The sequence below is a fragment of the Mirounga angustirostris genome, unplaced genomic scaffold (genome assembly GCF_029215605.1).
Source record: "Mirounga angustirostris isolate CCGP_5_RB_7025 unplaced genomic scaffold, mMirAng1.0.hap1 SCAF_12, whole genome shotgun sequence".
Lineage (NCBI taxonomy): Eukaryota > Metazoa > Chordata > Mammalia > Carnivora > Phocidae > Mirounga > Mirounga angustirostris.
Window position 1 is genome coordinate 57,401,623 of NW_026991720.1, and position 25,358 is coordinate 57,426,980.

Genomic DNA, 25,358 nt, shown 5'->3' on the forward strand with positions numbered 1-25,358 from the left:
AGAATTAATTGGTATGTAAAAGACACACAAACACACTCAAGGCAAATTTAGAATCATAGATCACAAAGGGTTATTTTGATCTTCCAAGAAAGATCAAATATATTCACAATTATATATTCAATTATATGCACAAAAAATACTGAGGGTTTGGAAAGTTATTTATTACTATACTAATTGACAGATGAGAAAATTATAAGCATAATAGTACTTCTTTTTTGAGCCCACTTGTTTAATAGTAATGAGTGTTTTCTGCTGGAGGTGAAAATATTAAAATTTACAAGTTTTTTGCTTGTTAAAGAAAACTTCGCCAACTTTGAAGTATTATATCATATGATAGAGTATACCATGTGTTTTATTTACCAAGCTACTATTCATATGTAACGTTTTTGTTGTTTCCATACTACGCTGGGGTTCATTTACCACTGTCCCTTACAAAACACCTGCCATGTCAGCGCACAGACAGCCGGATAATAAGAGAGAAAACTCTAGTCGTGACCACACAACAATGTGCTTGTTCACTTTGGATAAGAAAATAATGATTTAATAGTTTTTGAAGGAGGAAAGCTTGAAAAATTCCCAGAAGAAATTTCCTAGAACTGAAGTCAAAGTAAATGTATCTCAGAAGGCAGGATTAGGCTTTTAAAAAGTCACTTGCCTAAGGAGGAATGAGAGCTTCAGACGACATCTCTGCTTGTTCAGGGCCTCACCCTCAGAAGTGTATTTGTCATGTAACAATATTGACTCTAGGGTCAGACTCCAACTGCTAAGGACACGTCTCCTTAATGTATTTGAACTCCGTCTTTCACATATGGCTAAAAAAGTTACTAGATCCAAATTTATATATTTTTAAATTATCCCTGTTTCCAGCCTATCCAAACTTTTTTTTTTTAAAGATTTTTATTTTTATTTATTTGAGACAGAGAGAATGAGAGACAGAGAGCATGAGAGGGAGGAGGGTCAGAGGGAGAAGCAGACTCCCTGCCGAGCAGAGAGCCTGATGCGGGACTCGATCCCGGGACTCCAGGATCATGACCTGAGCTGAAGGCAGTCGGTTAACCAACTGAGCCACCCAGGCGCCCTCCAAACTTTTTTTTATTACTTTTTATGTCTTCTTCCCTATAAGGCACATCCCTACCATGATCTAAAAGGATTTCTGAATGTGGACCTTTATTCAGGTAAAACAAGAGACTCTAATGCCTATGAGACTAGGATTCCTTCCAGTTGAGTACAAGGTATAACATTTCTGATAACCAGGAAGAAATGTTAGACTGTGCTATAAAACAAGTATAGAGAGCTAAATGCAAAATTCTAAAGCTGTGGACTCCTTGAGATGGCTAATAGACATATGAACACTTGAACAAGAGTGTTTAAGCTGGGGTATACGGGTTCCTCAAAGGAGGAACGTGTGTGAGCATTTTTCCTACAGAGAACATTGATAGATTTCATCATCTAGACCATATGAATAATTGTCCAAATCATACTACTTCTGAGAGTAAAAGGAGCTATTTTTAATTACTATACTCAGCAACAGGCCTAAAATGAGACTTTTCTGGACAAACTGGGACAAAGAATCACTGTATTCATGATCCAAGAAGATAATACACTACTCTAGCAGAGAATTTGGCTTTTCAATATTTCAACCCATGCCATTCATGAATTTTGATTTAAGGCAATTAATTTTATGCAATCAGATGTCTTCTTCAAGTGTCTGGCTACAAATCAGACAGCTCTGGAAACCATTCGAATGCTTAAAAGCCTGTGGGTGCCCTTCTCCGGCCCCCCTAAACTGTCTCACCTGCGTTTCATGCCTGTTGTTGACTCGAGCTTGTGGGTCCTGCTGCACGTGGATTCAGGGCATGGCACTATCCTGGATGTCCTCAGACTTTTCTGACTGCTTCTTATTGTGCTTTACAAGCACTTTTTTCTCACCTTCCTAAATGGACGAGTATTACCAAGGCTCCATGCTGAGCTGTCTGCTCTATACTTTCCCTTGAGAAACACATCCAATCGTACAACCTTAAATATAACATGTCAATGACTACTTTGCAGCCTTTGATGCGTATCATAAGTCCCAGACTTTAGACCGAGGAAACTTTGTCCCTGTGAGAGGTAAATCTGCTCTTTGCCGGCCCCTGGAAGGAATGGAAATAAGACTAAAACTGATGAAGTTCCTCAGATCTTATTAGTCCTCAGATCAGGATTAAGACTTCTATGTGTGAAGCCGAAGAATAAGTTTTGAAAGTATTGGGATAACCTTCATGTGTTTGTTATTTAAGTGTTTGTAAGATATAAGAAAAGCTGATATTTTAAAGAGTCTGTGGCTCATTAAAAATAAACTAAAATTAGAATCTTAATTTGAAAGATATATTTGACTGTGAGCAATATTTAAAAGGTTCATAGAACTGAAATTAAGATCCAGTAATTTCTATTTCTGATATTTACAAGAATTGCTAAAGTGCTTAGAAAGGTTTTCCTAATTATGTCTGCAAATCTGCCCTTTTGGGCATTTTAAAAGTTTAAGAGAATTAGATATATCAGTATTAAATTTGTAAATTGTAGTTAAAAGTATTTGGGGGAGCCCCATTAGCAAAATTTGTTAAAGAGGTTATTGATCCACTGAATTTAAATCTATTGACTCAGAAAAATCAATTTGTGATCATTTAATTGAATCTATTGAAGTCACATAGGTTAAATTTGATCTGGTAAATTTAATCTACTGAAATTAATCCTTAAACCTGTAGATTTAGGAAAAGCTAGGCTTTAAATTTTTACCTTTAATACACTGAATAGCAATTAAACCCCACAAAGTGGGAAACAATTATTTTTATATGCAAAAGCCCCCATCAAACATCAAGAAAAACTAAACCAGCAATCAACTCATCCTGTATGTCAAAACACTAATGCTATATGTCTATTTTCTGTAAGCTAGAGTTTAGGGAAAGCATATTCATTCAGCAGCCTGGTCTGCAGTTAGATAAATATTTTTGAAAAGCCTCCATTAGAGGCGAAGTCCTTGAGGACAAGAAGCTATTCTCCTTTTCCTCTACATAAAGCTCATCATTATTCCGTTTGGGGGAGGGAGGGTTAACAGTTGCTTACAGGTTTATCTCTTCCTGACATCAGAAGGCAGCTTGGTAGACAGGAAGGAATATTGGATTAATTATCAGCAATTATGGGGGCTCTCGGTCATCTCTCCACTCATCAGTTTTGTGTCGTTGGGTCAATTACGTCCACACATCTGAATTTATTTTCTTTATTCTTTAAAAGAATCGTGTCTGGTGAGGTTGTTATGATAACAAATTCATTTTTCCAACAGTGTGTGTTGAAAATCTAAGCCTCATGATAGGCTATAATCAAAGAGGAATCAAAGATTCTGCTGTCAGGGAGTTCACCAACTTAATATTACATAATGGAGTTAATGGACTGAGACCTAAACGACTGTGACCCAGAGAAGCCAGTTATACATTCTGTAACAGTAACTAATATTTCTGAACCCTTACTATATGCTATGTATCATTCAAAGCACTCAGTTATTTTATATAGTCTTCCACAGATAATAGAAAGCAGGTTTTGCTATCTATCCCCACTTTACAAGTGAGATGACTAAAGTACAGAGAGTTTAAGTGATCTGCAGAGGTTATTAGAGAATGCAATAATCATAAAGCTGGATTTGAACTCAAACCACTCTGAATCTACAACTGGCCTTCTTTACCTCCGCAGGACACTTCCTCTTAAGGGTGAAATCTAAACTTATAATGACATCCAAGGATACAGGCACATAGCCTCAAAACTTTCTGAACCTATTGTTTATGCGTTACCCAGATAGATCTCACTCTGGTAGACTAGTCCCATTAAATATCCAACAGATAAACAAACAAACAAAAATATCTAACAAACATATTTTGCAAATTCTTTATCATTTTCTCCAGCTGGAAATCTTGCTTTCCGCTATCACTGTAAACATTCTAGCGGATAACAATCTCTACCTTCTCTTTAAAATAACAACAGCTGATGTCTATATCAATTACTTGTCCCTTATTGCATGATATTCTCACATGGATGGTTAATTTTTAGTGAGTTTCTATCTTCATTTTTCAGTCAGATCATAAGTAACCCTAGGGCAGGGACAATGCCTTCAACTTCTTTAGGTTTTCCCATGACATTGCTTACTGCCCTAAATGACAATTTTCTGTGTATATGTCTGGCTACCTCAATGACTGACAATTTCTTGGCATACTATTTGCTACACAAATAGTTTCAATGACTATTTGGTGAGGAAACAAAAGAATGTATGAATAAATGAAATAGTCAAGTGCCCAGTGCCTACCGGATACTCAATAATTGCTACTTATTGTTGTAAGTCTCCAAATTCTGCTGAAAAATAGAAAATAATCTACTTTAAAATCTGCTTTAATAAACACCTCTAAAAGTATGATGACATAAATGTATAAAACACAAACCTATAGCCTGCACTTAATTAACCTATTGTTAAGGTCGTTGGTACTATGTGTAGTTTCACTTGCCAAACATTATCTTATATATCACATTACCAAATCCTACTTGGGGAATCAAAATGTTTATTTATTGGGGCACCTGGGTGGCTCAGTCGGTTAAGCATCTCCCTTTTGATCTCAGCTCAGGTGTTGACCTCAGAGTCATGAGTTCAAGCCCCGTGTCGGGCTCCACATTAGGTGTGGAGTCTATTTAAAAAAACAAAATAATTTGTTAACAGCAGATTTTTACAGTATTTGGCAAATCTGAAAGACTGATTACATGATGTCACTGTTAAAAGTAATGATGGTTGAGGGGTGGCTCTGTTGTTCAGCATCTGCCCTCGGCTCAGGTCATGATCCCAGGGTCCTGGGATCGAGCCCCACATCGGGCTCCCTGCTCTGCAGAGAGCCTGTTTCTCCCTCGCCCACTCCCCCTGCTTGTGTTCCTGCTCTCACTATCTCTCTCTCTGTCAAATAAATAAATAAAATCTTAAAAAAAAATAAGTTTTAAAAGTAATGATGTATGATAACATATAAGAAAAACTTGTGCCATCTACAAAACCCTCGTTGCTTCACACCAAGACAGCTACGTATGCCGAAGATACCACAATCATCATGATGTGTGTAAGGTATGTTCTAATAATTACTTCCTCCTTGTCATACCTTAGTCACTACGACAAATACTCGGTATTTAATGACACGAGATCAGGCACAGGAATACAGTTGAATAATTATGATACCATTATAATGAATTATAACAAATGCAAGATGTTTTTGATTACCAAGTGTACAGGCTGAGTTGTCCCCTCAAAATTCACATGTTGAAATCATAACCCCCAGCACCTCAGAATATGACCATATTTGGAGATAGGGTCTTTAGAGATGTAATTAAGGTAAAATAAGTCATTAGGACGGCCCCTAATCCAAGATAACTGGTGCCTTAGAAGAAGAATTTAGGACACAGGTACAGAAGGAAGGCCATGTGAATATGTAGGAAGAAGACGGCATTGAGGAGCCCAGGAGAGGCCTCAGAAGAAATCAAATTCGCCAATATCTTGATCTCAGCCTTCCAATCTCCAGAACTGTGAGAAAATGAATTTCTGTTGTCTAAGCCACCCACTCTGTGGTACTTTGTTACAGCACATCTAGCAAACTAATAAAACCAGGGACTTTCTCATTTCTTAATTCATTAAAATCTCATTTAGTACTCAAAACAGTTATATACCATTAACACTATCCCCGCTTCATAGAAAAGAAAACCGAAGTTTCAGAGAAGTTAAGTGGTATCTCTGCTTGTCTGGTGAGTATGCACCAGGATGCAGGATTCAGTTTGAAATCTTGTGACCCCAAATCCTGCCCACTTTCCACTCTGAGCAGGTGATGGATTAGAGGACCCCTGGGCTTTGGTCCCAGCAATGCTCTAAAGGAGTCGTGGGGATCTTCAGTGTCATTAGCTTTTTAACATCTTTGTTTTTTCATCTGCACAGTTGAGGGGGTTGAGTTGAATATTCTACGGGCTGAATAGACTAAGGGTTTATATAAAAGCCTTTGCAGTTTTAAAGTTCAGCTCAAATCATTGTCTTCAAACTTTTTTTTTTTTTAAGATTTATTTATCTATTTGAGAGAGACAGAGACAGTGCACGATGCGTGCAAGAAGGGGAGGGACAGAGGGAGAGAGAGAGAATCTCAAGTAGACTCCCCACTGAGTGTGGAGCCCCATGTGGGGCTCATCCCACAACCCTGAGATCATGACCTGAGCAGAAATCAAGAGTCGGAAGCTCAACTGACTGAGCCAACCAGTCTTTGGTCAAACTTCTAAAGAAATTACCTCTGTAAACTCATTTGGAAGTGAAAGAAAATTCACTATTTGCCCATGGGAATTTTGGCTTTATCAAAAAATATTTATACTTGAGGGGCCCCTGGGTGGCTCAGTTGATTAAGCGTCTGCCTTTGGCTCAGGTCATGATCCCAGGGTTCTAGGATCGAGTCCCACATGGGGCTCCCTGCTCAGCAGGGGGCCTGCTTCTTCCTCTCCCTCTGCGGCTTTCACTGTTTGTGCTCTCCTGCTCTCGTTCTGTCAGATCAATAAAATATACATATATATGTATATACTTGAAAATGTTTTGAAATATTATGATCTTAACTCATTTTAAAAAGTTATGTTTATAGGGTTTGTATCCCATTAGTTAATTTTCTATTGCTAAAGATTTACCCATTCTGAGCTTTAAGGATTGCGTATAGCTTCATGAACAAAACTCAGGATTGAAATTTTTTATAGAAAATCAGTCTTAAAATCTTTAGTGAATAATTGCATAATCTTGAGTGAAATAAACTAGTTGCAGACCTTAGTTTCTAGGTCTGAAAAATGAGGTAAATTACGTTCTACAGGCCTTGCAGGAAAGTTTGCCGTTAAATGAGAGAATACCTGTGAATTACTTTTGAACTTTTTCGAGGGAAGTTGCTACATAAATTCAACTACAATGTAATTAATAAAAACTCATAGTATTAGGTATCTTTTTTCAATAACTTCCTCAGCTTTGAAATACTTTGTGAACACTTGATTTGTAATTTCTTCATAGCCATTGTGAATGTACATTTTGTTTGTCAGGAAGAGGAAACGTATGGTGGAAAATAATTTGTACTACAATGGAGGGTAGCAGGTCAGGTGACTGGAGGAGTTAGAATTGTGACTCATCTCTTGTGTGTTCTCAACTACATAAAAGCAATCTGCCCAAGGGGGAGGGGAAAAAATCTACAAACCACACACTCCATCCAATCATATAAAGACAAATCAGCCTTCAGGCAAATCAAATGTCTTCATTTAAAGTTTACCTGGATTTGGCACTCTGCCCATCTTTCCAAATCTGTTAACAATATGCTTTCACAAACAGTTAAAAACATGCATACTGAAAAACATATCCTTCACAATGTTATTTTTAAAAACAAGGAACTCTTCAGCCCAGGGAAGATCATTGCTGGGGAAAAGGAAAGCTCCTTTCTGAGTTTGCAACATGTAAATACGGGATTAGTGGGTGGGATTGAGGTGTGCTCTGAGCATAAATAGAGGCTCGGGCTGAGCCCGCACACTAGGAGGCTTGGACCGCACTGAGGCCGGCTGGCTCACACGGACAGGTGGGTGGGGACATCAGGTAAGGCTCCGCAGGGCACTCGCTCTGATCACTTTGTAAAGTTGCAGGAATCAACAGAGAGAGAAGTGCAAGGTAGTTCCCAGGGGTTTGGAGGGGAAATAATGGAATTTCCATCAAAGGCTTACTGGGGCCTTTGTTTGGCCGGAGCTGGTAGAGGGCTGCATTCCTGAGCTGTTTCAAGGTAAGCTCTCTCCCTCTGGAAACAAGAGGTTTAAGCGTGGGTGAGCTCTAACCGTGTTCAGGCCTGGGACAGGGCCCAGCGTCTGTCACGTCACCGTGCACTTCTCACCATCAACTGCTCTGCTTCTCACCCACTGGCTAGAGCACAGGCCCAGAGGCCTGGCAAATCTCTGCTCGGACTGCCCGCTAGGAGCTGCAATTCACAGTATTACTGCACATCAGAAAACACAGTTCTCTTTCTCCATCTGCTGTAAGGATACTCTTGTTACATCTTCAGTCTTGAAATTCATGGGGTGGGCTCTAAGAGGAGAGATCTGGCTGCTTTCCTGAAGCATTTATGAACAGGGATCCTGACACCTCCTGCAAGTTCATTCCCTGCTAAAGATAAGCAGACACAGTGACCAGTAAAAAGAGGCGGTTCCATGGAGTGTGTGTGTGTGCGCACGTGTGCATCCAAATTCTATCTCCCATGGTTAGCGTTCTGTTTTGAGGTGGTTTAGGCAGGACCCTTGCAGAGCCGAGTCCGAGTCCGCTTATTATGAAAACTTGATAGAACGAATCTCAGAAAGTGAGCCTACAGCAGTATATTTATACAGCAGGAGTGGCATTAGGCTTCAGTGAGTCATCCTGCCATAAACACATGGATTATGTCAGTAGTTCCAACCGGTGAGCTGCGGAGCGATGACAAGGGGGCATGCAGCAAGAACCATCGATGAGCCAAATAGATAAAATGCTTCACCCGGGGGTCACGATTTTTTCTGATATAAAGAGATGCTGTTGCTATAAATAAAATACAAAGTCAAATGTTTGTTGATAAATTCCAAGTAGTTATTTGCCATGATATGGTTCTGAATCAACTCCTATTTTAAAGGTACAATTATGCTCACATCCAAGTTCCTGTTTTATTTTGTTTTTTCTCCTCTATGTTAAAAAGAAATCTTTGCACTAAGAAGGCTGGGAATTGCTGACCTAGAGTACACATTCTTATCCGAGTAGAAAATGAAGAAAGTGTATCTTTGCTTTTTGTTTATGTCTTTTTTGAGTTAGACATTTTGTGGCCACATACTAGGATTTGGATAGATGATAACTGGTCGGCTGAAGCCAAGGCATCATCAGAATTGGGTACTTCAAACGCTTTTTTTAAAAACAGCTAACGCTTAGCAAAGATTCCCACTCAAGCTATCAGAACGTGAGAAACTCACCCCCCTTAAAAATACTAAGCATTGACAGCCCATCCTGCTTCCTTTGCAAGTTTATGGAGACCTACACCCATATTAGCGTGGTATTTGTGAAGCAATTTCAGTCTTTGTCTTTCCTGGAATCCATCTCTAATTCTGCACGTGAGAGATAACCACAGTGATTTACTAGTGCAACTCTCCTAGTTAGTGCACTCTCCCGCTCACTCATCGATCTTATCTAACTGGTCCCTTTCCTGTCTACAGGCCTCTGCCTTGTAGTATTGTAACTTTCCTGAAGAATCAACTGTGAAATACTGGAAGGGAAAAAAAAAAAATTAACAAAGAGACACACACGGGTTTGGTTTCTCTGTGTCCTAAGCCCCACAGGATATTTTTGTGCCCAAAAATACATGCCCACGATCACCTACCGATAACAAGCCCATGGAGAGAGTCAGAGAATTGTTTCAGTGGAATGAACTTGCATGGACAGATTTTCGTCACCTCAGAACTAATAAATGGAATTTGAGTAAATGTTACACTAGGGAGAGAGTTAGCTGGGTATAAGTTTTCAGTTAAGTGACAAAGTTGGCAGTTTGAATTTAAATAAGGATTCGTTTTACTTAGATCTTATTCTTTAATGGCAACAGCCCCATTTTAACAGAAGGCTAAAGAAGTATGTGTGTTTAGGGGAATTGTTTCAAGAGGGGAAAATGGGAGCCAGCACTGCAAACTGGCAAGATCCGGAGGACTAGGTTCTGTACCCATCTCCTGAGAAATGGAGGAGGTAACCCCTAAGGTGCCTTCCAGTAGTAAAATTTCTGAAATATAAAATTTAAATGTAAATTCCCTTAGCTGTAAGAGTATATACATTTATTTTCATAAATATATCTATATACCTATTTCTATACTGTAGGTTTCTATGGAGAGCTCCATCAGTATATTTATATCTTCATGGGTCTGTATCTGTTGATAGAGTCAAAAGTCAGTAGATATTCACACTAGCACTCTTAGGAAAATTCTGCGCAAGGGAGTTTTTCATACCAGCTGCATGTTTTCAGTCTCAACTAAGCGTCAATTCCTTTGTATCCCAGGGTTGTGATACAGTCCGAAGGCTGTGAAGGCTGCTAATTCCCTTTTGTTTTACTGATATTTTCCTCGTTTTCCATATCAGATTTGCCATGGAGAAGATCTCGGTGTCAGCATTCTTGCTCCTTGTCGCCCTCTCTTACACTCTGGCCAAAGATATCACAGCAAAATCAGGGGCTAAGAAAGACACCAAGGACTCTGGACCCAAACTGCCCCAGACCCTCTCCAGAGGTACGAGTCAGCTTTTGGTCGCCTTTCAGTGCCACTTCATTGAGAAGCTGAGGCTTGTGTGCCAAAAATATTCTTGAACGTGTTTCTTCTAAATGTATCAAAGTTTATCATTAATTCTACTTTCTTTAGAGGGTTTTGCATTCGATTAGTATCTAGTATATATTTAGCCCAGTCTTTACCATTGCTTTTCAACAGCTTTAGTCTGAAATTGCAATAGCTTTTAAATATACTGGTTCCTTTTGTTCTAGGTTGGGGTGATCAACTCATCTGGACTCAGACCTACGAAGAAGCTTTATACAAATGCAAGACAAGGTAAAGACGAGGGTCACAGAGTTCTCTTAAAGCTCCCAGGAGCACCCTCTAGTGATATGTAGCTTTACATAAAATCTTACTAATTAAAAATTACCCCATCTCTGTCTCTTACAGCAACAAGCCCTTAATGATTATTCATCACTTGGATGAATGCCCACACAGTCAAGGTAATTTATTCTTCTAAATATAATTTCCTTTATAGGCTTTTAGCTTTAGGGACAAGGTTCAGGTCACTCATCTTTTTATCCTTAGTGCCTAGCACAGTTAAGTAAAACAGAATATCTTATGTAATAACACATATTTTAAAGTAAATTCAAATATTTCCATACTTTGTGTTAACCAGTGGTGCACATTTTGAAAAAAAAAAACAAAAAACTCTAGGATCCATCCTTGACTTCTTGCTTTCTCTTGTATCTTGTATCTCCTACATCAGCAAATACCACTGCTTTACCTTCCAAATATATCCAGAAGCCAGCCCCAGCTTGATGGGTGTGTAAGCTGTGCAGTCACACAAGGCCCTGGAAGTTTCCTATGCTGGATTTAAAACTCTGCTTGTTGCTGTCTTAAAAATTCGTAGTAATTTTTGAGTAAGGGGCTCCATAATTTTGTTTTCTCCTGGGCTCCATATATCATGTAGGTCCTGCCCAAATCCAGCCACTTCCTATTGACTCATTTTACCGCCCTGATCCAAGCCAAGATCACATCTTGTCTAGACTATTTTAACAGCCACCTAACTGATCACCGTGCACTTAGCTCTCCATACCGAACCAGAGTGAGGCTGTTAAACATAAATCAGACCCTTTCACTCATGTGCTCAAGTGGCTTCTTATCACAAGTAAATGAAATCTAAATTCCTGATCATGGCCTACAAGGCTGGACATAATCTGGCCCCTGGCTATCTTTGCGTTCTTACCATTCTGCCCTTGTTTTTTCTCTACTCCGTCTAGCCTGGCCTTTGCATTTTTCCTCCTCCTGAGACCTAAGCTCATTCCTGCCTTAGGGCTATTGCTCTTGCAGCCTCCTCTGCCTAGCATGACAGACCCCCAAAATCTTCAAGTGGATCATTCTCTCCTTTAATGTCACCTCCTCTGAGAGCTCTACCTTGAACATTCTAGAGCTCTTAAACCTCTTGCCTTGCTTTATTTTTCTTTAAAGTGCGTATCTCCACCTGAAGTTATTAGATAATCTGCTTACTTGTTTATGGTCTGTTTCCCACATAAGCATTTGAGCTTTAGGAAGACAGCACATTACCTTTCTTTCTTCTTATTTTTTTTTTCATGACGCTGGTTGTACCACATGATAATCACTCAGTAAATATGGATTGAAAAAAAAAAGGACAAATGAATGAATGATTGAATGAGTGAATGGCAATCAGCAAAGGTAGTCAATGGCCTAGATATTACTTCACTACTCATTTGCTAAAAAGGCAAAGTTGGATATTACATTAAAAATACAGTTCAGCTTAAAATATAAGAGAGAGCAATGGTGTCAGTCAGCGAGGAGATGGATACTTACCGATTCTTCTGTTTATTCTAGCTTTAAAGAAAGTGTTTGCTGAAAATAAAGAAATCCAGAAATTGGCAGAGCAGTTTGTCCTCCTCAATCTAGTTGTAAGTTCACTTTTCATCATCACTGACATTTCTCCATGGCTCATTATTTGAAATGGATGATTCATTTTTCCTATGCCTGTTAGTCACACTGCACTGACTGGGGTCTGTTCCAGAGATCTCATCTCACAGATTACGGAGGAAAAAGATATTTTACTAATAATCTATCTTGCATGGCTGTGCTTTTATTTAGTAATTGACGATTTTAGGCTGTCAGGATTTTCTCAGTTGCTGTAAAAATTGGAAGGCTTTTGTCCTTGTAGATCTCTTCCTGTGCCCTTTTCCCTAAATTCCTGGTGCTCTACACCTCTTCTTAGACCTCGGCTTCTCTCTCCCTGCACCCCTTCTTAGTCCTTGGCTCCTCTCTCCCAGGAGTGACAGTTTCCCAGGCTGTCTAAAGCAAATCAGTGCAGGGGCTTAAGCCTCCCCTCGCATGTGCATTCCACCATCAGTGCCCTTCCTGATGGTCGAGCTGTCTGCAAGTTCTTTCTATTCAGCTACAAATAGGTTCCACTTTTCCTTCCAAAAGGAAACAAGCGAACAATAAACAACTCACAAAACTACTCTCCCTAGCCCTATGTCCTTTCCCTCCCTCCTTCCCCCTTTGCCCCCTTCCCTCTCCCTTTCCCTCTCTCTCCGCTCTTCACAAGCTGACAAAGGTTGGCTTCTTCAAAGAAGAAGCATCAGTTCTTCCTCACCTCCCTTCCACAGGCTCCTATTCCTCTTCCTACCTTTTAATATTAGTGACTTGGTGAATCTCTGCTTGACTTCTCAATATTTTATATTCTCTTTTTAATATTTTACATTCTTTATGGATAACTTCATCTACATCTGCCTTTAATCAATGCCCACGCACTGGTAATTGCCAAACCTTACCTGAACACGCAACAATTTCCAACTTGTGTGTGCAGCCGTGGCCCAGATTTTGCATTATTAGCTTAAACTCAACGTGTTCAACACTGAATTTATCGCTTGGTGCAGGATTTTCCAACAGCTCTCTGTTCTTTATTCCACGTTTCACTGAAAGTTCCATTCGAGATTGCGCTCTCCTACTCACCTCCAGCAGTCAAGAAACCCTGTGGTTCTAACTTCTAAATATTCTTGCTGTAGGTCACTTCCCTATCAAGTGAGGACCACTGTTTAATGTAAGAATTTCTCTCTTTGCCTAGTTTACTACAGTATTACTAAGTGGCTCCCTGCCTACAAAATAAATCCCAGCTAATCCCACGTGGCCATCAGGGGACTGACTCTAAAAACCACACTGGGATCATGGTACTTCGAAATCCCTCCAGTGGTTCTGATCTATTCATGAACACACGCAAACACTGGCACGGCGTGCAAGACCTCTCACGAGCCGGCCCCGGAAGCAGCTCTCTAGCATCTTCTCTCACCACTGCCTCGTGCGTCCTCTTTCAATCCTCCCAAAACACATGGTCCTCCCAGAAAGTGCCGTGCCTTTCCTCTACCTTTGTGCAATCTCTCCCCACTGCCTGGAGTAACCTTGTTTTCCATGTACCTGACTCTTATTCATTTTTTTAAGACTCCTCCCCACCCACTTCAGAGAGTCTTAGTCGACCTTGCATACAGGGTTAAATGCCCTGTTCTGGTCACCCACGGCACCTTCGCGTCCTCCTTCATAACACCGCACCAACTGGATCCTCAGTATTCACGTCCTTACCTGTGTCTCTCAACTGACGTGCATTCCTTAAAGATGAGTGCCATAAGCCTATTTGTTTCTGTAATTTCTCCAAAATGACTTGGTTTTTTTCACTGTTCTATTTCCTCCCATCTCATCCAAGACGTCTTCCCCAAATGCCGTAACTCCCTCCGTAGTCTCCCTTCTTGAACTTTTTTGCTCTTTATCATGTTCATTCAGCTCTCTACCTCAGGTTCTGTATTATGGTTGGCTCTCTTGTTTATTATTTCATGTGTGTAGCTTGCCCCTCATCTGTATTATTAACTCTCTGTGGAAGAGATGTGCCTTACAGTATCTCGAGACGCCTCCCCCAGTAATGGACAGATTTCTGTATTAACAAGTTTGACAATACCTCAAGAATAGACAAACTAAAAGCTGTCTTTTCTTTTAATCTTAGTATGAAACAACTGACAAACACCTTTCTCCTGATGGCCAATATGTCCCCAGGATCATGTTTGTTGGTAAGTAAAAATGACAATGAGATTAAGCACACTGATAATTGCCCAAGTGCCGTGATATCTCGTCTTCCGACACCCCCTCCCTCATCTGCCACTCCATCATGGCCAATGCCATTGCCACGGCCTAGCAAGGGGTAGAACATTCCTTTACATTTCTCCACATTTCTTCATTAGAAAATTCAAGCTTCCACTTATTTCCACGTTTGTTTCTCATCTACTAAAGTAAACTTATCATGTCCTGTCACAAATACATCAGAGAAGGAAGCACCCTGTTAACTATTTAAATGTATTGCCCATTTTCCTGAATACATCAGGCCAGTAAATTCTTATTTTTCATCAGGCAAACTTCCAACTTGTATGTTGGATTTTTCTTTCTGACATTTTTTGTAATTATTTGTGGGCAAGTTAGGAATATGGCTGGCAGAAAAGAAATCAGAGGAGCCATGCTCCTTCCAGCCACTGGTATTTTTCATGTGCTGTTCCCTCTACTGGAAGGCTTTTCCTGCTTCCCCCATGCACCTGCCCATGACCTAGTCATCACTGTCATTCCCTGACCTGGCACAATCGCCATTAATGTGCTCTTGCGGCACTGTGCTCCTCTCAATAGTCACTCTTTTCTCAGATACAATTTTGTATTTATTGGGTGATTGTTTAGTATCTCTTTTCCCCCATAGGGGGAAATATGCAGCTCTTTGTGGCTGGGACTGTGTTTCTTCTGACCATCATATTTTCAGCGTGACCCTGTGGTAGGCTGGCAATAAATATTCGTTAAATGATTGGACACATGAATTGAGACTGACTTTGAGCCAAGTCATACTGATTTAAGGACAATGAATAAATAAATCCATCACATGGCAGAGCTCACCTGATCAAGTGGTGCACCTGTGTGATCCATCCAAGTTCACACTAAATGCACAGAACAGGGGAGAGGAACAAGTGAAGGATCAAAAGGAGGAAGGCTGAACTCGAGCTAATTTTATAGATTCAGTTATGTTCAGATTTAGAAAATCTACAACGTTTAAATTGGGACTTTATAGGTCATCCAGTGACACTCTGTGCAGGAGTTCTTTTCATAGGATTTATTCCCGTCTAAGGGCATTTTAACGCACATTCAATTCCTTCCAAAAGAACCAACTCCAGCTCAGGAGTGTAGACGCTGGCTACAGATTAGAATCACCTAGAAGATTTTAAAAAATCAAGCTGCCGGGGCCACACCTCAAAGCAATTAAATCAGAATCTTGCCGGGATGGGAGGCAGAAGGTATTTCTTGAAGGTCTGGAGGTGGTTCAAGGTTTGCAGCCAGCTGCAGGGGGCAGCTCTGTGAGCCCATCGTTGCCTGTTTCAAAAGCTTTTCTTATGTTAATTTATTACAAAGAGTAGACCCTGCGTTTGTATCCTCCGCACGTAGCAGAAGTATAATAGGTTTTAAGTCTTTGTTGAACAAATAAATGTCTGCTTTTTGTAATTAACGTCAGTGGGGCCCATTCCAACATTCTGAAATGACAGATTGTCCACTAAGGTACCAGTGGCCAACCGTGCATCCAAGCCACTGGTTCTCCCGTGCCTCCTTCATCTGATTTTCAGGACGTGTACCTTAGGCCCCTTCAATCCTCCCTGACAAGGCAAGGTTTCTAGGCCTGTGTAGATCCTAGTACCTCCCCTGGCGATACACCTTATTTTCAAAATGCCTTCTTTTCTCATTAGTTGATAGCCTCAAATTAAATATAAAACATGGAAAAATGGATTTAAACCTCTAGGGATGTAGGTGTGCATAAGGGAAGACTCCTAAATCTTTATTTTTTAAATGCAGCTAGATATCAATAGAGTGAAAAATAGAGAGGGCCCTACATGCTTATTTGGCCTTTGCCACTCTTACGGGTTTGCGTTCCTTTACTCATTAAAAACAACCTTGGGTTTTAAAAACTAGCATTGGATGTAGGTTTCTAATTATCTAGGTTGCTCTTGGTAATACACTGAGATTACAACATGGGCATTTCAAAAGTTTAAAATAGTTCTTTAGTAGAGAATGCCAGTGTTTTCACCAAAGCACCCAACACCCCCCTGCCGGGATGTCTTCTTCTGTCTTCAGGTTGCTATAGATAGGACAGCAGGGTTCATAACCTTTCCCACAAATAGCATTGCGCAGCTGTCGAGGGCTCCGGGCCCTGCTTTGGGGACTGGCAGCCACAGGCCCGGTTGCAGAGGAGACGGACTAGAACTCCATGAGGCGGATCGCACGCTGTGCTCCTTTCCCTGGCCATGGACAAGTATGTGGGCTTCCTCATGCAACAGAGCTTACTTGGAAACATCGACTCCATTCTTGTTTGCTTTTTCTTTGCAGACCCATCCCTGACAGTTAGAGCTGACATCACTGGAAGATACTCGAATCGTCTCTATGCTTATGAACCTTCAGATGTAGCTCTACGTAAGTGTCACCTCCTGTGAACATGTCTATTGCTGTTGCACTAAGAGTAGAGTCCATGATGAGGAGGGAGAAAGCTGGGCTCCGACACACAGAGACTCAGTTTGACACTGACTAGCCTTGTGTCCCTCAGGCAGATCATATTCACTGTGGTCTCATTCATTCATTCATTCATTCATTTATTTTAAGATTTTATTTATTTATTTGACAGAGAGAGAGACAGCGAGAGAGGGAACACAAGCAGGGGGAGTGGACAGGGAGAAGCAGGCTTTCCACGGAGCACGGAGTCCGATGCGGGGCTTGATCCCAGGACCCTGGGATCATGACCTGAGCTGAAGGCAGACGCTTAATGACTGAGCCACCCAGGAGCGCCATAACTTAGCTTTTTTATTTTTATTTTATTTATTTATTTATTTTTAAAAGATTTTATTTATTTATTTGACAGAAAGAGACAGCGAGAGAGGGAACACCAGCAGGGGGAGGGGGAGAGGGAGAAGCAGGCCTCCTGCCGAGCAGGGAGCCCGATGCGGGGCTCGATCCCGGGACTCCAGGATCATGACCTGAGCCGAAGGCAGACGCTTAAGGACTGAGCCATCCAGGCGCCCCATCACTGTGGTCTCATTTATTTAAATCTCAATGAAAGATTCTTTAGATTGGGTATCTTTTTCTCTAGAAGGATTTTATGACCATATTACCTGCTTTTCAATGTTTCCTTAGGCGCCCTCTCGTACAAAGTCCTACCACAGAATCAAGGGCAACGGTAACTGTGTTATTACACCAGTAGTAGGAATCTGCATGCCCTAAATACTTCTTCCAAATAATGAAAGTGAAATAACGTAGTTCTGTGCGTTGATGTTGAGTTTAAGTTCAGTTTTAAAGATCAGTAGGAAAGATGGTTCCCAGGACTTGGCAAGATGCTCACTTTCCCTGGAGTTGCCATAAAATGGAAAGGAAAAAAAAAAAGAAACTCAGGGCAGACAAAGCACCTCAACAGGAGACTGTAGCTATAGGTGTGACATCGAATTAGTCCTTCTGGGAAGACAAATGGGTTCCGTCCTAAGAACCAATCCTGCTCAATGACTAGTTCTAGAGCTGCCTGGAACTGTACTGCCCAATAAGTGAGCCATGAGCTCCATGTAGCTCTTTAACGTTACATTAATTAAAAGTTAAAATTCAGGGGCGCCTGGGTGGCTCAGTCGGTTAAGCGACTGCCTTCGGCTCAGGTCATGATCCTGGAGTCCCGGGATCGAGTCCCGCATCGGGCTCCCTGCTCAGCAGGGAGTCTGCTTCTCCCTCTGACCTTCCTCCTTCTCATGCTCTCTGTCTCTCATTCTCTCTCTCTCAAATAAATAAATTAAAAAAAAAAAAAGTTAAAATTCAATTCCTCCGGCACACTAACCACAGTTTAAGTACTCAACGCACAGGCACTGAATATTTTTGACCATCACAGAAATACCTACTGAGTGGCACTGACCTAGAACAGCATGCTGGGGAGAAGACTTGAGGCTGCATCTTGGCCGCAGCAAAGATTATCATGGTCCATTAGCGAGCGATGCCTCCAGTGGGTGCGGGAGGACCAGGGAAGTACATGCCAAGTACTGGCCATTCTCGAGATAATGGCATATTTCTTAGTACGACTTTGGACTCCTTAAAGGCATGTATCCTGCACAGGTAATATCACAGTGCTTTGTAGAAAAGACACGTGATAAATATTGGAAGAGAACTGGATTGTAGTAAAACCATGTCACATACTTCTAGAAAAAAAAGTCTCACAAAATTACCAACTATTCACCCTATCATGAAATAGCACCCCATTCAACAATGAATAAAGTACCCAAATTTAGGGGCTAACTAGAGCTATCAATATAATTTCTGGTGGCATCTTGACTGTGGCAACTTTTTCCCCATTAGTGCTCGACAACATGAAGAAAGCTCTCAAGTTGCTGAAGACTGAATTGTAGAGAAAAAACGTCTGCAAGCTTTTCCCTCTCTGTCCGGCCCTGAGACTTAGAACCAGAGGAGATGCTAGAAGACACTGGAGAATGCAGGCACACTGATGGACATGCTGATTGGATTATGGTTATTGTTACAACAGCTATTTTTTTAAAATCTGGTTTCAAGTATATATGCATGAAAACAATATTGCATACTACCAGAGTAAGCCATGCTTCTTTTTAAAAAAAATAAATAAATAAATCCTTTTGGGGGTGTTCAGACTGTTATTTTTCCTCCAACTTAGTCCTTCAGAGAAAACCTATTTAGTTCATTCACCAAATAGGACTTCTGGACACACGAAATATTCAAAGAGGAGAAAAACTGACTTATCTGGAGCAATGAAGACCAAAGACAGTCCAAGTTAACACATCACTATATAGTTTCTCACTGCGTGACTAGAAGTAGACATGAGCTTAGTCAATATAAGTATCAAAAAAGAATATGTGTTTAAAAGAATATGTAGAAAGGCACCCCAAGAAGATCAGGTACTTCCTTGAAGACAACCCCTCCCCACCCAGGCCAGAAACTCCTATGTACACACTTTACTTCAAGAATTCAATTTTAGTTGGATTTTGCACAATTGAACCCTCTCAGAGAAAGTCTCTGACAGATAGCTTTCTCCATCAGAGCCCTAATTTTGTGAAAAGGTCAAAGAACATCTGTACCCATGAACATACCCTAATGAAAGCCTAAGAATTCGCCTTATAATACATTTGGTCGCTCAAGATTTTAGAGCACTGCCCTGGAATAAATTTAGTTGAGTTGTTCCCATCTTCACTAAAACGTGACTAGCTGGGAGAAGAGCAAAGGTAATGACATCATGTCTATGAGCAGAGGTCAGAGGTCACCACTTACTTTTGGAGAAGTTGAGAGAGGTGGTGGCTTTCAATAGGGGAGAAGCTTTCGCTACTTTCAACTCTTGATTCTGAATGACAAAAATTAGAACTGTGTATTAATTTCTTCACTACATATTGAATCTCACATTCATTGTCACATGGAATTTCTTTATCACCCAGCCCCCACTGACTTCTTTGGCCCATGAATGGCTATGGTGGTCCGTACCATGCTTTGAATATTGATATATTGATTATCTATTGCTTGTCTTGACAAACTTTTCTTTGGCATTATTATCTTTTCCAGGGCAGAATATACATTTTAAATTCTTTTCTCTTTCACAGTACTATCAAAAAACTATGTACTAATAGGGTCTGTGTACATATGGTTGATTTAATGACATACAAATCCTCAGTAAAAATATTGGCAGAGGGATTGGGCTCTCTTCTTACAAATAGGTACATATGTTGGGGCGCCTGGGTGGCTCAGTCGTTAAGCGTCTGCCTTCAGTTCAGGTCATGGTCCCAGGATCCTGGGATCGAGCCCCACATCGGGCTCCCTGCTCAGCAGGAAGCTTGCTTCTCCCTCTCCCACTACCCCCTGCTGTGTTCCCTCTCTCGCTGTGTCTCTCTCTGTCAAATAAATAAATAAAATCTTAAAAACCAAACAAAACGAAAAAACAAACAAGTAGGTACATATGTTAAAAAGGTTAAATATTATATTTAGAAAGTTCTCTGAGAGTTAATGAAGGGGAAAAAAGTTTTCACTTATATACAAATATTTTGAATGACAACTTCTAAGATGTTCAGGTTTCCTCTATAGTACAGCAGAATAAAAATTAAAAAATTGGTTTTTTTATCAAGCTGATATAAAATTAAGTCCTTAAAGTTTGTTGAATGACAAAATGTTACTTGAACAACATATATAATTTTTAAGATATAAATACATCTCTGGGAAGTCAAATGTTAAGGTTGCAAGGAAGATAAATCTCCCTTAGAAAAGTGTTAAACAAAGACATGGTCTCCTCTACTTCTGAGAATTTGTCCTCCTGCAAATCAGGAAATCATCCAAAACAAAGTTCTGTGAAGATGCCGATGGCAACATTATTTAAACATACTTAAAAAAAATGGCAACCACCAAATATAGTGGTTACATCGTGTATTAACACAAAGTGCACTATGTCGTCATCTATAAACATAAACAGTGTGAAGAAACAGAAAGAATAAGTGAACAAGAATATAGGTATTTCTGTGCTGTAATTGTAATTCCAGGAAGTATGTGAGAAGTGAAGCTGTAAAGAGAAGAACTTCTGCTTGAAGCTTATGGAAATCATTAGCAAAGCCTGTTCATTCTTGTCATCCCACAATCTTTCCTGTGTGTTCAAATAAACTGAAGTGAAAGCATACCTTGACTATTTCTCTAATTACACAGAACTGGAAGAAAGCTGTAAGCCTAGAGAGCATTATTTCAAACAACGGAAGCAAAATGTTGGTAACAGTGGGAACACGAAATGGTACAACCACTGTGAAAAACAATGTGACTGTTCCTCAAGAACTTTAGCATAGAGTTACCATTCGATCCAGTAATTCCACTTCCAAACACCTGAAAGCAGGAAAAAAACTCTATCTGTGCATTCACGTTTGTAGCAGCATGATTCACAATAGCCAGTAGGTGGAAGCAACCCAAACGTCCAATCGGCGGCTGAATGGATCAACAAAATGTGGCATATGCCAACAAGGGAACACTATTCAGCCTTTAAAAGGAAGGATCCTGACACCTGCTACAACATGGATGAACCTTGAAAACATTAGGTTAAGTGAATAACGAAACCAGTCACATAAGGACGAGCACTGTGTTTCCACTTACATGAGGGATCTGGAAGAGTCAGATTCACTGACACAGGAGAATGGCAGTTGTCAGGGGCTAACGGAAGAGGGGGAAGGGGGTGGGGGGATTGTTTGCCAGGTGCACACTGTCAGCTTGGGAAGATGAAAAAGCTCGTGGGGATGGTGGTTGGGTCACACTGTGAATGCACTTAATGACACTTTATTACACACTTAAAAATAGTTAAAATGAGGGGCGCCTGGACGTCTCAGTCGGTTCAGCGTCTGCCTTCGGCTCAGGTCATGATCCCAGAGTCCTGGGATCAAGCCCCGTGTTGGGAATCCCTGTTCAGCAGGGAGTCTGCTTCTTCCTCTCGCTCTGCCTGCTTGCGCTCACTCGCTCTGTCAAATAAATGAATAAAATCTTAAAAAAAAATAAAATGATACATTTTATGCTATGTGTATTTTACCACGCTAAAAAAAAGGAATGTTTTATCAGTTTTATTGGAGGCCCCTCATCTTAGGGGGAAAAAGGGTAATTTAGAAAAAACTTGGTAACATAAATCATCTGTGAGTCATTTACACAGATGATCAACATGCCGGGTTAAACCATTTTCACCTGCTTGAGAACTGCAGTCTTCAATCATCTACCACTGTTTAGCTCTGCTTTGGGTTTTTGCGCGTTTCAGGCATTCACTAATCCTAAGTAGCTTCTAAGGTCCTTATATTTAGCAGTCACTGGTGAGCACAGGAGTGGGGGTCGGGGGCTGCGGGGGGTGGGGGGAGGGGGGAGGGGGGAGATAAAAAAAAAAGCTCTAAGACAAGAACAGAAATTCCTTCAGTTACTCACCAAGGAGGCAGAGTTCAAAATCCAAGTGAGCCTAACTTTTTTTTTTTTTTAAGGTTTTATTTATTTATTTGACAGAGAGAGACACAGTGAGAGAGGGAACACAAGCAGGGGGAGTGGGAGAGGGAGAAGCAGGCTTCCCGCCGAGCAGGGAGCCCGATGTGGGACTCAATCCCAGGACTCTGGGATCATGACCTGAGCCGAAGGCAGACGCTTAACGACTGAGCCACCCAGGCGCCCCGAGCCTAACTTTTTAAAAAGCCACTTGTCAAGTTGTCACCTCATCAACCGTAAAAACCAGATCCTGAAAGTAAACAACGGTGGTTTCACCCTCCAAGTGATATCACGGTCCACTGTTTGCCGTATAATCTAACTCAGGCAACTCCCTCCCGCCCTCATTTGAAAATGAATTCCAAAAGCGGATTTTCCTGAGGAGAGTGGATGAGAAGTAGCCTGGCCTATGGTAGAAGAGTCTGATTTTTCCCTCTTGCCCACTGTCTCAGGAGGTATGTCAAGGACTACAATTACCCAGTTGTGATGGGTAATTGTAACAGAGGAAGACCTCTGTTCTCTTCTGTCTCCCCCTGGGGGTTCAGTGGAGAAATGGGGTAAAAGGCATTACTGGATTGCTCCCTAAAGTTGTTTAGAAAACACTGACCAACAACACATACCGTAATTGCATTTGGCATAGCCAGGTGTAAAAATTAACTGCCAGACCAAAACATAACGAGTGCCTAGTAACTATCCCCTCCACATTTCCAGAAACCTGAACAACTTGGTCTTTAACTTTATATATATATATATATTTTTTTTTAATGTTTTATTTATTCATGAGAGTCAGAGAGAGAGAGAGAGAGAGGCAGAGGCAGAGGGAGAAGCAGGCTCCCCGCCTAGCAGGGAGCCCGACGCGGGACTCGATCCCAGGACCCCGGGATCATGACCTGAGCCGAAGGCAGACGCTTAACCATCTGAGCCACCCAGGCGCCCGGTCTTTAACTTTATTGTCCACTCTAATAAAACAACTGACGTGCGAATGATCATATTTGTACAATCACATGCCTGGAAGTGTTTTTTCTCCTATGAAATATTATGAAAAAATGCAATTCTAATTTGTTCAGTACCAGCTATAAAGTGAAATTGTTTCATATATTTACTTGGTGCATTTTCAAAAGGATGAATAAACTTAAACAGGGTTAAACAAATACTTAGAAAAAGTGTAGGAGGAGGTTTTTGGTTCAAGGAAACTAAGAACTTAAAGCCCCACTTCTGGATTCTTTTCCCTCTCTGAAAGGTTTTTCTCAGCAGCATATGACTTGGGTTGAACATGCAGAACTGGTTTTCAGACCAAACTGGTTGTTTCAATCACAGAGTGTCTGAGATGAATTTATGCCACATGAACTCTGATTTTAGAAACTGTAGCCTAACATTTTTCCTTTGTATTAGCATTTTATTAACTAAAGTTTCACCCTTCACACCAAAGCTGACTGGGCAAATGGAATATGTAAATAGGGAATAAGAGAAATTTTAAAAATGAGTAGAGCTTCCTTTTTAAATAAATGCTAGGTGGTGAGAGAGAGAGGCGCTCTTGAGTATGCATTATGGACATTTGTTTTAATTCAAGGACAGACCCTCCTCTGACCCCCTCCTCTGATCCCGTGTGTTTACGGGCAACATTTCTATGCACACAGGCAGCAGCGCTCCTGTAATCCTGGGATCAGCCTGACTTCTGCAGCCTCATTAGCAGCCACTTGGGAATCAGGAGAGACCTATTCAGAGGCCTTTCCAGCAGGTGTATAATAAACTGTGCAACGTGAGCTGTACCTCTGCACACGGACACAAACCGAGATCGCAGGAGACCTCCCAGGACAATCTATCATCTTCAGATATGCCTGTGGGAACAGAAAGCCCAAATTAATCTAACAAGGCTACTCTTGGTACTTGAAAATGTATTATTTCTTGAGTGGCGAGTCATTAGTTATGACCCACTCTCATAATCCTATAGTTCAGTAGCCCTAAAGATTCATGCTTCCCAGGCCCTGATTTGTAATTGGGTTGACCCAAATAAGGCCACTGCAATTAGAGCACAAGCCAAAGCTATGGAAAAGCTCTTTCCAATATAGTCATCTGTACCAAGAAAAGTATTACAGTAAGAGGCACCAGAATCTCATGGGAACTTCAAGATGTAATAAAGCAAACAAGGAAAATACAGAAGGCCTTAATGACAAGACAGTATGCAAAAATCTCACTTGCTCCATGTGTCACTTATAATCTCATCTTACGGTATAAGTAGGAACATTGTTAGGGTTGCCCAGAGCTCAATATGGCATTGAAGGATAGCAGACTATGCCACTCTCTGGCATCAAGATTATTTTGAGCTCATTATTTCTGAAAAAATGCAGACATAGGAGGAGCTCTGTAAACAGAGAATTTAACCCTTCATTAAAGGAAATTTATACTTATAAAGGAAATCTCTATATGTAAGAGTGTCTCCTTTTCTCTGTACCAGGAAGAGGATGACTCTAGATCACAAGAAACTTAGCACTGCAGAAGTCACTGACTTAAATCTATGTAACAAGTCTTACTTTTGTTTATAGTGCTTTTCCTGGTAACCCTAACTGTCCTTCCCTCCAATTCTCACACCCCAACACACATACCTTTATTTAGTCTTTAGCTAAAGATAGTATCTAATATGGTATCTTGGGCCATCTTGGGGAATTACTCAGTTTTGGGTAATATCTTACGTATACATGTTAATAGATATGTATGCATGTTAATAAACCTGGTTTTCTCTTGTTAATCTGACTTGTATTAGATAGGGTCTAAGACAAGAACTTAGAAGAGTAAAGGGGAAATTATTTTTCCTCCCTTACTGTATCATGGGAGTTGCACAATTGGGTTTTCTTGAAAGATCAGCCAGTCTTCCAGAATCATGGAGGTGAAACAACCACAGAATGCTCTAAAATTCTACAGATCGACAGTTTGCCCTCTTTCTTGGCCTAAAACCCATCATAATGACAATTACCAATAAAATACTATATTCTACATAA

At 40.7% G+C, this 25,358-nt stretch overlaps 1 protein-coding gene across 2 annotated transcripts; it reads left to right on the plus strand.

The window, feature by feature from the left end:
- The first annotated feature begins 7,350 nt into the window (after positions 1-7,350).
- Positions 7,351-19,019, plus strand: AGR2 (anterior gradient 2, protein disulphide isomerase family member). Of its 2 annotated transcripts, none has more exons than XM_045864604.3 (8): positions 7,351-7,625; positions 10,172-10,317; positions 10,566-10,629; positions 10,744-10,796; positions 12,166-12,239; positions 14,330-14,393; positions 16,732-16,815; positions 18,724-19,007. In XM_045864604.3, exons 2-8 carry the CDS (start codon positions 10,179-10,181, stop codon positions 18,771-18,773), a joined length of 528 nt encoding a protein of 175 aa, XP_045720560.1. In that variant the 5' UTR covers positions 7,351-7,625; positions 10,172-10,178; the 3' UTR covers positions 18,774-19,007. The 2 variants fall into 2 exon arrangements, with proteins under 2 accessions (XP_045720560.1, XP_045720561.1); XM_045864605.3 differs by having other exon boundaries at positions 7,352-7,642; positions 18,724-19,019.
- The last annotated feature ends 6,339 nt before the right edge of the window (positions 19,020-25,358 follow it).

Coding starts and splice junctions, on each gene's coding strand:
- AGR2 (XM_045864604.3), top strand. CDS start 10,179: ATGGAGAAGATCTCGGTGTCAGCATTCTTGCTCCTTGTCGCCCTCTCT. Junction 10,318..10,565: donor GCCCCAGACCCTCTCCAGAG/GTACGAGTCAGC, acceptor CTTTTGTTCTAG/GTTGGGGTGATCAACTCATC. Junction 16,816..18,723: donor ACCTTCAGATGTAGCTCTAC/GTAAGTGTCACC, acceptor TTTCCCCATTAG/TGCTCGACAACATGAAGAAA.